Source organism: Nannobrachium achirus, assembly GCF_963921795.1.
Source record: "Nannobrachium achirus genome assembly, chromosome: 23".
Lineage (NCBI taxonomy): Eukaryota > Metazoa > Chordata > Actinopteri > Myctophiformes > Myctophidae > Nannobrachium > Nannobrachium achirus.
The window spans coordinates 51,334,079-51,351,578 of NC_137830.1; the positions used below are offsets into that span (position 1 = coordinate 51,334,079).

A 17,500-nucleotide genomic window follows, 5' to 3' on the forward strand; every position below is an offset into this window, starting at 1 on the left:
AGAGACAGACAGCGTAGGAGAGACAGACAGTAGGACAGCTGAGAGGGAGACAGTGTAGGAGAGACAGACAGGACAGCTGAGAGGGAGACAGTGTAGGAGAGACAGACAGTAGGACAGCTGAGAGAGAGACAGTGTAGGAGAGACAGACAGACAGTAGGACAGCTGAGAGAGAGACAGTGTAGGAGAGACAGACAGACAGACAGTAGGACAGCTGAGAGGGAGACAGTGTAGGAGAGACAGACAGTAGGACAGCTGAGAGACAGACAGTGTAGGAGAGACAGACAGTAGGACAGCTGAGAGACAGACAGTGTAGGAGAGACAGACAGTAGGACAGCTGAGAGAGAGACAGTGTAGGAGAGACAGACAGTAGGACAGCTGAGAGGGAGACAGTGTAGGAGAGACAGACAGTAGGACAGCTGAGAGAGACAGTGTAGGAGAGACAGACAGTAGGACAGCTGAGAGGGAGACAGTGTAGGAGAGACAGACAGACAGTAGGACAGCTGAGAGGGAGACAGTGTAGGAGAGAGACAGTAGGACAGCTGAGAGGGAGACAGTGTAGGAGAGACAGACAGTAGGACAGCTGAGAGGGAGACAGTGTAGGAGAGACAGACAGTAGGACAGCTGAGAGGGAGACAGTGTAGGAGAGACAGACAGTAGGACAGCTGAGAGGGAGACAGTGTAGGAGAGACAGACAGTAGGACAGCTGAGAGACAGACAGTGTAGGAGAGACAGATAGTAGGACAGCTGAGAGGGAGACAGCGTAGGAGAGACAGACAGTAGGACAGCTGAGAGGGAGACAGTGTAGGAGAGACAGACAGTAGGACAGCTGAGAGGGAGACAGTGTAGGAGAGACAGACAGTAGGACAGCTGAGAGGGAGACAGTGTAGGAGAGACAGACAGTAGGACAGCTGAGAGGGAGACGGTGTAGGAGAGACAGACAGTAGGACAGCTGAGAGAGAGACAGTGTAGGAGAGACAGACAGTAGGACAGCTGAGAGGGAGACAGCGTAGGAGAGACAGACAGTAGGACAGCTGAGAGACAGACGGTGTAGGAGAGACAGACAGTAGGACAGCTGAGAGACAGACAGTGTAGGAGAGAGAGACAGTAGCACAGCTGAGAGGGAGACAGTGTAGGAGAGACAGACAGTAGGACAGCTGAGAGACAGACAGTGTAGGAGAGAGAGACAGTAGCACAGCTGAGAGGGAGACAGTGTAGGAGAGACAGACAGTAGGACAGCTGAGAGACAGACGGTGTAGGAGAGACAGACAGTAGGACAGCTGAGAGACAGACAGTGTAGGAGAGAGAGACAGTAGGACAGCTGAGAGGGAGACAGTGTAGGAGAGACAGACAGTAGAGAAGATGGTTGGATGTGATCCAAGTCACTCTACTATTAGCATCATGAACGGCTTGTGTCTGCCCTCCCAAATCTAAAAGGTCTCCTGGAACTGGCTCTTGTCAAAGCTTGCCCTACGACTGGTTGTGTTTGGTGGAGATCAGATATGAGGCTGGTGGCTGCGTACTGAAGGATTAGCTGTGCTTTGAGAAAAAAGACTGTTGTTCATCCACAAGAACGCTGTCCCCCAGCTCCCCACAGACTGCTTCTTAAACAGCTTGAAAGTGGCTTTGAGGAATCGCTACAATCTTTGTTCCAAACAGGAGGATAAAAGGTTGAATATATTCTTTAAAAAAAAAAAAAAACATTACATCAAGGAGAGGTGAATGGACTTGGTGAGTAAAGAGATATTGTGTACTCTTATGTTGTACAGTCACAGCTACGGTTATCGACTTTAGAGTGATTCTGAAGTCCCTGGGGCTTCTGAAGTCACATTCGTAGAAGAAATACTTCTGACAGCAGATCGGCAAGTCGCCCTGACAGCTCCTGTCTCCAACCAATAACCGACACCCAGCTGGAACCTTTACATTCAACAACACTGTAATACTGAAGAAAGGACAACAAGACCCCAGGCGACGCACAGTCAACCAACGGACTTGATGGATTCATCGATGTGAGGAACGACTCCTACTGAACACCAGTGAACTACGTTTCTGTTTGAGCAACGTTGAGGTCCAGAAGCAGCCGCGCATCACGGTGAACAGCGGCGACTCGGCGCTTCTTTTAAAGCAACTTGGAGAAATCCAAAGCTACAGCCAGGTGAACTAATTTACTCTGCCTCTAGTCTAGACCCAACTAAAAGGGTTAATTTACTCTGCCTCTAGACCCAACTAAAAGGGTTAATTTACTCTGCCTCTAGACCCAACTAAAAGGGTTAATTTACTCTTCCTCTAGACCCAACTAAAAGGGTTAATTTACTCTTCCTCTAGACCCAACTAAAAGGGTTAATTTACTCTTCCTCTAGACCAGGGGTCGGCAACCCAAAATGTTGAAAGAGCCATATTGGACCAAAGAAACTAAAAACAAATCTGTCTGGAGCCGCAAAACATTATAAAAGGCTTATATATCGTCGTTGTTGGGTGGAAACCTTGTATGTCCAAAACGAATGTGTGTGTGTGTGTGTGTGTGTGTGTGTGTGTGTGTGTGTGTGTGTGTGTGTGTGTGTGTGTGTGTGTGTGTGTGTGTGTACTGGAGCAGCCATGTTTAGGAGTCTGTTCCAGAGGAGACCCAGACATCAGAGACTGCAGGAGGAACCAGAAGTGAGGTTCAAAGGTCAGCTGGTGTCAGAGAGGGACCTGGGATACACCTATGTACGACCTGGAGGTAGGAAGGGGTTAACAACACTACTGTCCATTTTCAACCTGTCTTCCTATAGTTGGCGCTCACCAACGCTCATCTGTCTACGCTCTGTGTCTCATAGTGGGGTGGCTTAACAAAATTATCGAAACGAAGCGGATAAAAGCGACAAACTTCTTTTTGAGGCTTCTTTAGGACCTAACGATGGATTTTAGCCTTGGATACCAAACTTTATTTTGATGTTTACCCATAGAATTATCCATATCAAGTTGGGCCCTTCGACTTTCTATACAGGAGGAAAATACCCAGAAAAGAAATCTGCTTTAAGTAGGGTGTGAGGGGTCTAACTAGGGGTTTGTCATGATGCTGAATCCATTGCAAGCATTTGTTTTGCACAAAAAACTTTCATTGGGCTAGAAATGCCCCCCCCCCCCCCCCCCCCCCCCCAAAGAAAACAGTTTTTTGGATGTTTTTGGGGGCCATTTCTAGCTCTCTCTCTCTTTCCTCTCTCTCTCCCTGGCTTACGGCTTTCGGATTTCCAAAACGCAACGAAAACACGCAGTGCAGTGTGCAACCACCTTTATGCTCGCATATACAATGCTTCACATTCATGACAGCGTCTGTATGAGGTGGCCTGGCGTCTACACCAGGGGTTTTCAAAGTGGGTGACAAGGCACCCTGGGGTGCCGTGACGGCAGTCCAGGGGTGCCGCGAGATCATTTGATAATATTTGGAATATATATGGACACTTGAAAAAATATTATTTACAATAATTTTAAACTTGAAGTACAAAGTTATTTTCAGTCAGTTCTAACCAAAATGGCTATTATCTCAACGTTTTCCTCGCAACATAATCACTAAAATATCGTCACTGTCGGGCAGAAACCTCGTATCTCCTCCTGTCTTTTGCCCTGCTTCATCATACAAGACCGTCGCACAAAACTAATGAAAACAGCCGATCTGCTGTTTTCACTAGTTTAGTACATTTTATAGATGATAAATACAAAACGAACGGTTTTGGACTTACAAGGTTTCCACCCGACAACGACGATATGTTATAAATATAAGGTGCTGGGAGTGAAAATTATAATGTAGGGGTGCCTCGGATTAAAAAATATATATATTTACGGGGTGCCCTGAGACAAAAAGGTTTGGGAACCCCTGGTCTACACACTCTAAAAAGCAGAGGTCCCGTTTCCTTGAAGTCTCCTCAGCTCCAAGTTTTACGTAATTCCCAAGTTTCCCTCAAGTCACTTCAGTCCCTGAGGCTCCAGAGTTTCTTGGAAAGTTTCCTGAATGTGCAACTTCCTGTCACACAGTAAAGGATAACATGAATGAATAGCGAAAATAGCCTTTCTATCTACAAACTCACTATGCGCTGCGATTCACGATGCGATGCATTGTGAGCTCGTGGATCGAGTGTTTTCAAGAAATTACGCCTATAATGACCTTAACCCATTTAGAACGGGTACATATTATTGTGTATCATTATTTTATGCTTTAACTAGTGAAAAATAGCAGATATACAAGCTCACAGCCCAAGTGCCGCGCTGCAAGCTTGTAGGTCTGCTATTTTTGAAAAATCGTGAAAATTAGAATTTTGACTCGATTCTATCTTTTGAATCCTTCTAAGATGTTTTGAAAACCTATGTTTCTATGTCAGCAATCTGGCCAGCCATCGTCAAAGAAAAGGTCCTTTTCACTTAACTGGAGCTCAGTTAGTCTGTTCTTGAGAGACTACTATGTCAGTGGTTCTCAAACCTTTTCATGTGAAGGACCCCCAAAATTATATGTATTTGGCCACGGACCCCCATCTCAAAATATTTAGTTCCAGGGACCACCCAGAAGCAAAATTTGAGTTACAAACGTTCGCTTTGAAAATACATATATTCAAAGATTTGCACACATTTTTCACGACTTTTTTTCAAAAATAGCAGATCTACAAGCTCGCAGCGCGGCACTCGGTGCCGCGCTGTGAGCTTGTATATCTGGTATTTTTCACTGGTTAAAGCATTCAATAATTCTAGACCTAAATGGGTTAAATGGTCATGCGGGGTTATAAGGGGCCACGAACCAACCACGCTCAATTGTGTGACGGAGCACAAGTCAGGCAGAGCCGAGCTGAATGTTTCCTGTGTGATTGTGAGCCCTGCGGTATCTCCAGATTCTACACATGTATTTTTAGACCCAGGGGGCTACTGTGTGCCAGCGGTCACAGCTCCTCTGAGAGCCGCATATCTGTCTACCGATTAGATTCCACGACCTCTCCCCACACAGGTCACACTGCACTAACCTCGCCCACCAGGCTTTCTGGGGGAAAGCCTGGTGTTCGTTTACAACGGGCCACTAGAAGAAGCGGCGTCGCTTTGATTTGGTTCCCTCCGTTTGTTTCCCCAATCCCTATTAAAATGCTCCAGTATCCTAGTGTAGTCTTGCCAGTCGCTAACAGTTGGACTAAAAGATGCATTTACCAAACGATTTTTTCAAAAGCAAAACTACTCCGCATCAAGGAGTTTATTAGGTAGGCCCTAAAAGTATGTCCTTGAGTGCAGGGGAATATTTTGTGTTAAAACTGAATCCGGTTTGATCTTTCCGGCAAATTGTAGTCCTTTGAGTACCAGTAAGACTCCCTAATCGGGAGATAAGCGACCGTTGGTCGCTTATCTCCATAAATAGGCCAAAAAGTAGTTTGTGCAAAATCGTCCTGATGGTGGCGCTAGATGGGACAGATGCGTTGTGATTACATGACTGTAGAGATACTGTGTACTGGTGTGCCTGATTTTAGGGCAAAATCTGTAGGAGCAGGGTGACTGTAGAGATACTGTGTAGTGGTTTATCTTGATAGTGGACCCAGGTCTGTTTATTTAAGCATGGAGGCTCATCCTTCCTGGACTCCCTGGTGTGAAGGGGTGTGTGTGTGTGTGTGTGTGTGTGTGTGTGTGTGTGTGTGTGTGTGTGTGTGTGTGTGTGTGTGTGTGTGTGTGTGTGTGTGTGTGTGTGTGTGTGTGTGTGAGAGAGAGAGAGGACAGTGGCAACATTCCTTGCCACTTGGCAGGTCACACATTATGTTTGAGAGAGAGAGAGAGTGTGTGTGTGTGTGTGTGTGTGTGTGTGTGTGTGTGTGTGTGTGTGTGTGTGTGTGTGTGTGTGACACAGAGAGAGCAGCCCCGTTGGGGTGGTCATTTGGTCATTTTTGCACATTTGGTAATTTTTTACACCTGGGGGTCCCCCAGGGACCTGGGGGTCCCCGAAACTCCGGGGGTCCTTGGAGGTTGTAGTTTGGCAGGCAAGGAGTGTGTGTGCAAAATCTGGCATGGATCGGGGCAACGGTTGCAGAGATATGAGCAGGGCAAAAGTGTGACGTGTGACGTGTGACAGAGGGAGTGACGGAGGGACAGCCGGTGGAGGTTTGGATAGTGTGCAAGTAACTGCGACCTACGGTCGCAACTACAACATGATGTTTTGTGGTTTCCGCTCCAGACCGGTTACAAACCTGAAAAGTGAAGTGATCCCAGACTAACACTGCACAGAACAGAACATACACCACCTCTCCCCACACAGAACATACACCACCTCTCCCCACACAGAACATACACCACCTCTCCTCACACAGAACATACACCACCTCTCCCCACACAGAACATACACCACCTCTCCCCACACAGAACACACACCACCTCTCCTCACACAGAACATACACCACCTCTCCCCACACAGAACATACACCACCTCTCCCCACACAGAACACACACCACCTCTCCTCACACAGAACATACACCACCTCTCCTCACACAGAACATACACCACCTCTCCTCACACAGAACATACACCACCTCTCCTCACACAGAACATACACCACCTCTCCCCACACAGAACATACACCACCTCTCCCCACACAGAACACACACCACCTCTCCTCACACAGAACATACACCACCTCTCCTCACACAGAACATACACCACCTCTCCTCACACAGAACATACACCACCTCTCCTCACACAGAACATACACCACCTCTCCTCACACAGAACATACACCACCTCTCCCCACACAGAACATACACCACCTCTCCCCACACAGAACATACACCACCTCTCCTCACACAGAACATACACCACCTCTCCTCACACAGAACATACACCACCTCTCCCCACACAGAACATACACCACCTCTCCTCACACAGAACATACACCACCTCTCCTCACACAGAACATACACCACCTCTCCTCACACAGAACATACACCACCTCTCCTCACACAGAACATACACCACCTCTCCTCACACAGAACATACACCACCTCTCCTCACACAGAACATACACCACCTCTCCTCACACAGAACATACACCACCTCTCCTCACACAGAACATACACCACCTCTCCCCACACAGAACATACACCACCTCTCCTCACACAGAACATACACCACCTCTCCCCACACAGAACATACACCACCTCTCCCCACACAGAACACACACCACCTCTCCTCACACAGAACATACACCACCTCTCCTCACACAGAACATACACCACCTCTCCCCACACAGAACATACACCACCTCTCCTCACACAGAACATACACCACCTCTCCTCACACAGAACATACACCACCTCTCCCCACACAGAACATACACCACCTCTCCCCACACAGAACATACACCACCTCTCCTCACACAGAACATACACCACCTCTCCCCACACAGAACATACACCACCTCTCCCCACACAGAACATACACCACCTCTCCTCACACAGAACATACACCACCTCTCCTCACACAGAACATACACCACCTCTCCTCACACAGAACATACACCACCTCTCCTCACACAGAACATACACCACCTCTCCTCACACAGAACATACACCACCTCTCCTCACACAGAACATACACCACCTCTCCCCACACAGAACATACACCACCTCTCCTCACACAGAACATACACCACCTCTCCACACACAGAACATACACCACCTCTCCACACACAGAACATACACCACCTCTCCCCACACAGGTCACACTGCACAGAACACACGGTCAGGGCACTGGGTCTCAACCTCTGGGTCTGTGACCCAACAATGGGCAGTGAGCCGTAGAGAGTAGCGAACACTGATACCATGTTCTTTACATGTAAACTTCCAAGTAGGGGTGAGCGATATGATAAATACAATATCACCATATTTTCTCAAGCTGTATCACGATACATGATTTTATCACGATTCTTTTTCACGTTGGTTTTTATGGTTATTTTTCAAGTTACTCTTGACTAAAACTAGACTCTCTGGGTTCCTTTTGGGAGGTATAAATTGAACTTTACAAGTATGTAACTCTGACAGTATACAAATGAAACCAAATGGACCCGTTAAGGTCCATTTGGTTTCATTTGTATACTGTCAGAGTCAAGTGGAGACCTTGACATTTTAAAGTTTGAGAACTATTGATTTAGACCAAAATGCAGGTTTAAATTGAATTCTGCAATGAATCTCTGTATTAACGATTAAACAGGATTTTTTACAAGGCTCTATCAATTGTATCACGATATACGATACCTCGGAAAAGGCATATTGTGGAGACATTGTATCGTCTCAACGATAATTATCACCATATCGCCCACCCCTACTTCCAAGACAAACATTGCAACTGATCTAATCCAACTGCTAACATACCGCACACGGCCAGCGGTTCTCAAACCTTTTCAGCCATCATAATTGGGTCTGCCATCATAATACAGGGTTCCCACAACTTTTTAACAATTCATTTCCAAAACTTTTCCAGAATATTTAACCCAATTTCCAGGACTATATAACAATAATTCAGCTCAATAACAGGTCACTTACTCCTATGCGCAATGCCCAAAGACAGGTAGTGTATGCCAGTGGTTCTCAACCTTTTCAGGCCGTGACTATTATGACAAAATAATTGCGATTATGTCAAATAATTGCGAGTATGTCAAATAATTGCGATTAGACGATGATGTGATAATTGTGACAGGCCTATGTAAATGTTTTATGTTATTTTTGGCGTGACTGTATTATGGGGAGCAGCAGCAGTGTTATGGCCATAACTCTGTGATGCATCCTTGCACATGAGATGGAGAGAGAGAGAACTAAAGAATGTGGAATGTAGAGGTGTGTGTGTGTGTGTGTGTGTGTGTGTGTGTGTGTGTGTGTGTGTGTGTGTGTGTGTGTGTGTGTTTATGTTATCAGTTGAGTGTTGTGTCTATCTAATCTATACTGCCGGTTGGCTGGCGTCAGAAAGCGAAGAGGAGAGACAGACAGCTACTGTAGCACCGTAGACAGTGTGTGTGTGTGTGTGTGTGTGTGTGTGTGTGTGTGTGTGTGTGTGTGTGTGTGTGTGTGTGTGTGTGTGTGTGTGTGTGTGTGTGTGTGTGTGTGTGTGTGAAGAGGAGAGACTGTTCCTTATATGGACCCAACGCAGAACACACACCGTGCTGTCTGTCTGTCTGTCTGTCTGTCTGCTCTGTCTGTGCTTTATACACCACTGCTTCTCAAAGTGTGGTTCAGGGACCCCCCAGGGGCTCTTGAGGAGGCTCCAGGGGGTCCCCAGCAAAATGAGGAACAGTTTAACTCTATTTTGGCAATTGAAAAATAGCCGATCTATAAGCTCAAAACGACGCGTTTTGAGCTTGTAGATCGGCTATTTTTGCTATGTATATGCATTGTGGCCCTCTGGAGTGAGTGTGAAAATGGCCCTCTCCATCATCCAAGTTGCCCACCCCATGCCCTAGGGGCTCTTGAGTGGGCTCCAGGGGGTCCCCAGCAAAATGAGGAACAGTTTAACTCTATTTTGGCAATTCGAAAATAGCCATATCTACAAGCTAAAAATGTGTTGCGATGTGTTATGAGCTTGCAGATCTGCTATTTTTGAAAGATTTAGAAGAATGTTGACAACATATTTTCAGATGGGGGTCCACAGAAAAATAACACATGTCAATTTGGGGGTCCTTGACATGAATATGTTTGAGCACCACTGATTTACACCACAGCAAGTCAAGCAAGTACTCCATGCCGTCCGTCTCTCTCTCTCTCTGTCTGTCTGTCTGTCTGTCTGTCTGTCTGTCTGTCTGTCTGTCTGTCTGTCTGTCTGTCTGTCTGTCTGTCTGTCTGTCATCTACCATCGCATCGTTGCGTTTCCTTTGCTTGATGTTCTATGTAAGGCACAATGAATACATACTTTTCCAGAATATTTAACCCAATTTCCAGGACTATATAACAATAATTCAGCTCAATAACAGGTCGCTTACTCCTATGCGCAATGCCCAAAGACAGGTAGTGTATGCCAGTGGTTCTCAACCTTTTCAGGCCGTGACCCCCGAAATAATCATGTTTTAACTGGGGACCCCCCCACCCTGACGAGCACTAAGAGTTGAGGAATGTTGTATAACACGTTTCTATTGTGAAAATAGCAGATCTACATGCTCACAACGCTGCGCAACGTGAGGCGTTGTGAGCATGTAGATCGGCTATTTTCACAATTTCTGCCTCTAATTAATATATTTGACAATTTGGCCCAGGTTTAATTTGTCATTTCAGAGGTATTAACAAAATCAATAACCAAAGACAATGCACAGCTATTTTTTCCAGGACCTTCCAGGACCCTTGATCAATTCCAAAACCTTTCCAGTACTGGAAAAATATTTTTCTAATTTCGAAATATTTCCAGGAATTTCATGACCCTGTATTATTCTCACTGATGCTCGCGTGTGCACGCGCGTGTGTGTGTGTGTGTGCGTGTGCGTGTGTGTGTGCGTGTGTGTGTGTGTGTGTGTACATACGGTGTGTGTTGCGGTACAACAGGAAGGGGTCCTGGACCTGGAAGTCCAGGTCTTTGGTGATTGGTTCAGTCAGGTTCTCTGGCCGCAGGCGGTTCCTGATGGTGAAGCCATGCTTAGGAGACGCCAGTCTAACACACACACACACACACACACACACACACACACACACACACACACACACACACACACACACACACACACACACACACACACACACACACACACACACACACACACTATTAAATATATATATTTTTGTCGAGATAACATGGAAATGGATGCGTCTGCTGCAGACGTCGTCAACGACACAAATCTTTTCTCATTATGTTGACGCTCAGTCTACATATTTTCACATGGGGGTTTTGTGGACAAATACATATCATTTTGGGGGTCCTAGATATGAAAACATTTGAGAACCACTGGTGTACTGTACATAATGGGACGATGAACAGTGAGGTGGTCCCCAACCCGGGTGAGGCAAGGGGACCGTACCTATGTTCCCCAGGTTCTATGTTTCCCATTTACTCCCACAAAAAACGTTCTATGTTCCCCACTTACCCAAAAAAGGTCCTATGTTCCCCAGGTTCTATGTTCCCCACTCATCCAAAAACAAGAAACATTGGTTTCTAATTATTTGGACGAGTGGGCACCTAGACACTTAGGGGTGGAGACTTCTGGGCACTATAGGGACATATGGGCACCTGGGCAACTGAACAACTACATTAGGATTGCCCACATGTTCTTAGTGCCCAGATGTCCCACCATTTCCTGCATTTGAGTTGGGAACATACTTTTTTTTGGTTTGTTTTTTGGTAGGGAACATCCAGTAGATAATATTTTTGGTTGAGCGGGGAACATAGAACCTTTTTGGGGAGGGTGGGTGGGGAACATAGAACCTTTTTGGGGAGGGTGGGTGGGGAACATAGAACCTTTTTGGGGAGGGTGGGTGGGGAACATAGAAACTGGGGAACATAGAACCTTTTTGGGGGAGGGTGGGTGGGGAACATAGAACCTTTTTGGGGGAGGGTGGGCGGGGAACATAGAACCTTTTTGGGGGAGGGTGGGTGGGGAACATAGAACCTTTTTGGGGGGGGGTGGGTGGGGAACATAGAACCTTTTTGGGGGGGAAGTGGGGAACATAGAACCTTGGGAACATAGGGTGGACCCCCTTGTTTACTGTCATGGCAGTGTAGTGCGTTTACTGGTGTAACTGTGTATTGCAGTGGTGTAAAAAAACATTTACTCTAAGTACTGTACTTAAAGGAGGACTTCACCACTTTTCAACCTGTCTTCATATAATAGCTCCTCACTAATGTTCATGATAAAATATTATATGAAGACATTATATTATATATTTTATCATGAACATCAGTGAGGACCCATTATATATATATATATATATATTATATATTATTATTATTATATTATATGAAGACAGGTTGAAAAGTGGTGAAGTCCTCCTTCTAAGTACAGGTTTGAGGTACTTTTACTTTACTGGAGTATATCCAAAGTTACTAGTGACTTTGTAGACTTGGAATATTATTTAAAAAAAAAAAAAAAAAAAATATGCCAATACTTTTGTACTTTTACTCAAGTAAATAGTTCTTTCTAAATTGCTGTATTGCTACTTTTATTACTTTTATATAAAAAGTACATACACATACTGTAGTGTATAAGTAAAACATTTGAGTATACTTTTACCACCACAGGTCTATTGTATACTAATGTCAGCAATATCCTTTTGTACTTGACACAATTTTAACCTTGCTTTTGACTATTTAGCACTTCTTGTGAATGAAAAGTGCAATACAAGTAAAACACGTTATTATTATGATTATTATTATCAATATTGATGGTAAGCTTGGATGCAGAATAAATAAGCATTGTATTCTTCATTACCTGGTGTAGATGAACAGAGTTCCCTCCGTGTCGGTCTTCTCCTACAGAAACAAAACAGTGAAATAGAATCAACCAGCATTCCAACATGTTGAGACAGTAGGTCTTCTCCTACAGAAACAAAACAGTGAAATAGAATCAACCAGCATTCCAACATGTTGAGACAGTAGGTCTTCTCCTACAGAAACAAAACAGTGAAATAGAATCAACCAGGATTCCAACATGTTGGGACAGTAGGTGATATGTTGTAGGGAATCCTTTAGCCGCAAATTGCAACACTAGATTTTTTTAATCGGATGAATCTAGGGTTGCAATACCTCCCATAGGCAGCCAATGCATCAAAAGAGTTTTTTGCTATCTGATTGTATTAAACGATGTCAAACTCACCAATAGTGGGGCTGCATGGAAAGCTTGGAGTATCCTCTTTCTATCTGCAAAGTGTTTGTTTCATAAAAATCCACCGTAGACATGTTATGAGTTACTATCTGTCAATAAATCCGAGCAGACATGTTTTTAGAACTTCGGAAACGCTTGTCTTCTACAACGCCATGTCCCGATGCCTCCTGAATTAGGCTATGTGACAGAACCAGGTGGTACACAGGACCACTGAGTGACTTCCCACGAGCGCTTCCAAACTCCAGCACTTAGAAAAAATAATCACCTGAACTGAATTTCTTGATAGAAGGTTGCTCATAACAGGCCTACGCTGGGGTTTTCTGAAACAAACACTTTGCAGATAGAAAGAGGACACTCCAAGCTTTCCATACAGCCCCAATATTGGCGAGTTTGACGTAGTTTAATACAATCAGATAGCAAAAAACTGTTTTGATGCATTGGTGGCCTATGGAAGGTATTGCTAGTGTTAAAATCTAGTGTTGCAATTTGCGTCTAGGAATCCTTTAAGAGTTTAACGATTCCGGTTTCCTAACCATTCCCTCTCAACGGTCCGATTCCTTAACAGTTTCCTTTAAAGGGGTTTAGAGGTACTTTAGAGGTCTGTAACTCTAACTTAACTCTGCGCGGCGTTGTGAGCATGTAGATCAGCTATTTTCACAATGTCTGAAAAAAAAAAAAGCCCAAAAAAACAACTTTTGACAGTTTCTTACACAGGTTTCTACGGTTTCTTGGGCTGGATATGGCAGCCTGGAATGGTTTCTCAAGTGCAGCTAAACTTGGCATGTTAGTAAACGTGCCACAGTTAACAATAATGCATTGCACCTGTGCAGCTGACCTGCAGAACCTGGGAATATCAATATACCATTCTGTCAAGATAGGGAGAATACAAGTGTGGAGAATATAATTATAATACCTTTTTAAAGTGACCATTTGTTACATTTTGTATTTGTAGTTATTTTACTGTCATTTAACAACATAATAACCAGAACAGATAGACAAAGAGACATTCATGGTGAAAATAAAGTTGATCTGGAAAGAAAGTCGCCGTCGGGACACTCAAGCTTTCTGTACAACTGCAATGTTGGTGAGTTTAACCTCGTTTAATACAACCAGATGGGACCGCAAATTGCAACACTAGATTTTATTTTAATCGGATGAATCTAGGGTTGCAATACCTCCCATAGGCAGCCAATGCATCAAAACAGTTTTTTTATCTGATTGTATTAAACGACTTCAAACTCACCAATATCGTGGCTCAATGGAAAGCTTGGAATTTACTCTTGCTATCTGCAAAGTGTTTGTTTCTGAAAAATCCACCGTAAACATGTTATGATTTATTTTTCTGTCAAGAAATCCGAGCAGACATGGTTTATTTTCTAAGTGTTGAACTTCGGAAGCGCTCGTCTTCTATAACGCAACGTCCCGCTGCCTCCTGCATTATGTGACATTCAGAACCAGGTGGTACACAGGACCGCTTAGTGACTTCCCACAAGCGCTTCCAAACTCCAGCACTTAGAAAAAAATAATCACCTGAAGCCAATTTCTTGATTGAAAGTAGCTCATAACATGTCTACGGTGGATTTTTCAGAAACCAACACTTTGCAGAGAGCAAGAGTAAATTCCAAGCTTTCCATAGAGCCACAATATTGGTGAGTTTGAAGTCGTTTAATGCAATCACATAGCAAAAACTGTTTTGATGCATTGGCTGCCTATGGGAGGTATTGCAACCCTAGATTCATCCGATTAAAATAAAATCTAGTGTTGCAATTTGCGGCTAGATGGGACTTATGGCCAGGTCTGTTTGGATGGCTGGGCTGTCAAGGGCTGGCTGGTGTTGCAACTCCAGATTCCAGATATTAAAATAGAATCTAAGAAGTGTTTGTTGAGGGCTGTGTGTGTGGGCATTCCTTGTCGGTAACCGGTCACTTCGCCAAAAATCCAACTCGCCAAATTGTCCACGCTCATTGGGCAGGCTTGTCAATGCTCCTGGATTCGCCAGGATGATTGGCAATTACATCTACTATGTTAAATATTTTCTGGGGGAGGACCCCCAGATGAGAATCAGTCTTACTTTGCTTCAGTCATCAAATCTGTACACCTACATTTGGCATTTTAAGGCTGAAATTGTACCCATGCTAGTAAAACAAGCCTGATAAAAGTATCAAACATGCACAAGATCCAACAGAATAGAAAAATATATATCTGTTAAGAGGTTTTGGGGGGGAGGACCACCAGACCACTGTTGGGGAGTTCTGCGCACCCCCTAAAAAAATATAATCTCCTGGATTCCCCTGGACTGACAGTCCAATGTTGACAACCCTGCTCATTGGCGAGGTGTCCTAGCACAGTGGTTCTCAACCTTTTCAGGCCACGACCCCCAAAATAATCATATTTTTACTGGGGACCCTCCACCCTGACAAGCACTAAGAGTCGAGGCATTACATTTTGTAAAACACAGTTCTATTGTGAAAATAGCAGAACTACATGCTCGTAGATCTGCTATTTTCACAATTTCTGCCTCTAATATTTGACAATTTGGCCAATGTTTAATTTGTCATTTTAGAAGTATTGAAAAGTCCTTTAATTGTCACTTTAGAAATGTGCAGATACCTCTATACACTTAAAATGTATGTTGTTGTTGTTTTTTTTTTGTTTTTTTTTACTGTTGAGTGAGAAAACAATGTTGCACATTAAGTTAATCATCTGGGGGACCCCCCAAAATAATCTAGGGACCCCCAGACCCACAGGTTGAGAACCACTGTCCTAGCAAGTTGATTTGGCGAGTTGGATTTTTGGCGAAGTGACCTGATACCTGTTGCGGGCTGTGTGTGTGTGTGTGTGTGTGTGTGTGTGTGTGTGTGTGTGTGTGTGTGTGTGTGTGTGTGTGTGTGTGTGTGTGTGTGTGTGTGTGTGTGTGTGTGTGTGTGCTTGTCAGCTGAGCTCACCCATTCATTCGCCTTGCTGTTGAAGGTGTATAGCGCCACCTGGCTGGCCACGTCCATGATGCTGCTGATGTAAGGGTCCTGGCTCTGGAGGGCCGCCAGGCTCATGTCCAGTCCCACCGCATCTCCCATTGTTAATGTTAGCTCACCTGCTAGCCGTTAGCTTGGCTGTTTTAGCTCCCAGTAAACAACAAAAAACCCTGGTTTCTGAGGCCAAAGCGGCTGACCAGCGAGTCAACCCGCTAAACTACAACTTTAGTTACTTCAAAGTGTTTATGCCTTTGGTGTTGAGCCTGTTAAACAACTGGTTTGGGTCAAATAATGTCCTGTTAGCCTCCTGTTGGGTTGACAGCCGCCATGACGCTTCTTCACATTGTAAACAGTCAGAGGTGACTAATCAAGCGCCGAGGAGTTTTAGCGATGGGACGTTCGCGAACGAATCGAGTCTTTTGAACGGCTCTTTGAAATGAACGATTGGATCCGGTTCGCTGTATATGGAGCCGTTCCTTGAGTAAAACATATCAATAGCCTACTGCAATCAATGTGGAAATACTCTGCCACAAGTAGAAGTTTAACGGATTGGTATGAAAATGTAATTGCTTGTTTGTTTATTGTAGTCATACAATAAACAAACAAGCCCTATATACTGATGCGGAGATATGAGCAGGGCAAAGGTGTGACGTGTGACGTGTGACCGACCGACGGACGGCCGGTGGAGGTTTTCATAGTAAACTGCTCCCTGACGGTCGCAATGACATCACGCCACATCATCAGCTGTGGACTCTGTGATGTCATCGTATCTCCATATATGGCCATCTCCGTATATGGAGATATAAGTTGTCCATGCCCAAGTATGGGCTGGTGAGGTCAGACTTTGTGTGATGCGTAGGTTATCTCCATATATGGAGATTCAACATTCCAGGCAATGCTCTCTTCCCTGGTGTTAGTGGTGTACGTTGCTGTGGCAACAGTCAGTTGTTGCTGGTATATATGTATACGTGTAACGCCTGATACTGTGGTGATGTGTCACTGTGACATCACAGGTGACATCGCAGTGATGTCAGATACTCAGAGCAGGGATCTATATGGGCATAAAAGGGATTTTGTTAGGGATCTCCATATATGGGCATAAAGGGATTAGTGATGTCAGTTACTCAGAGCAGGGATCTCCATATATGGGCATAAAAGGGATTCAGTCAGATACTCAGAGCAGGGATCTCCATATATGGGCATAAAAGGGATTCTGTTAGGGATCTCCATATATGGGCATAAAAGGGATTAGTGATGTCAGATACTCAGAGCAGGGATCTCCATATATGGGCATAAAAGGGATTCAGTCAGATACTCAGAGCAGGGATCTCCATATATGGGCATAAAAGGGATTCTGTTAGGGATCTCCATCCATATATGGGCATAAAAGGGATTGTATCCCAGGACTGTGTGATGTCATCATATATCCATATATGGAGACATAAGTTGCTCATGCCCAAATATGGGCTGGTGAGGTCAGACTTAGTGTGATGCGTAGGTTATCTCCATATATGGAGATTTAACTTCAATGAGTATATAAGACCGGCATTATCTACCGACAGCTGCTATAAGCCAACCCTGGCGATAAGGTCTGAGTCGAAGAAATGCTTCTTTCCTGGCAAGAATTGCCCCTTTATACTGTAGGGCTCGTTTGGGTATTGTATGACATCACGCCACATCACCACATCATCACATCATCGGCTCCATATATGGAGATTCAACTTCAATGAGTAACCATGGCAAACTGTC

The 17,500-nt window shown here is 44.6% G+C and overlaps 1 protein-coding gene across 1 annotated transcript in view; it reads left to right on the top strand.

Annotated features, from left to right (window-relative positions):
- Positions 1–2,592: 2,592 nt before the first annotated feature.
- cacna1c (calcium channel, voltage-dependent, L type, alpha 1C subunit) overlaps positions 2,593–17,500 on the top strand; it is a gene marked incomplete at both ends in the record, with an annotated part of 341,751 nt that continues 326,843 nt past the window's right edge. Inside the window, one exon of the mRNA XM_080754433.1 lies at positions 2,593–2,716. Coding sequence (XP_080610559.1) covers positions 2,593–2,716 — 124 coding nt within the window. The remainder of the gene's footprint in view (positions 2,717–17,500) is intronic.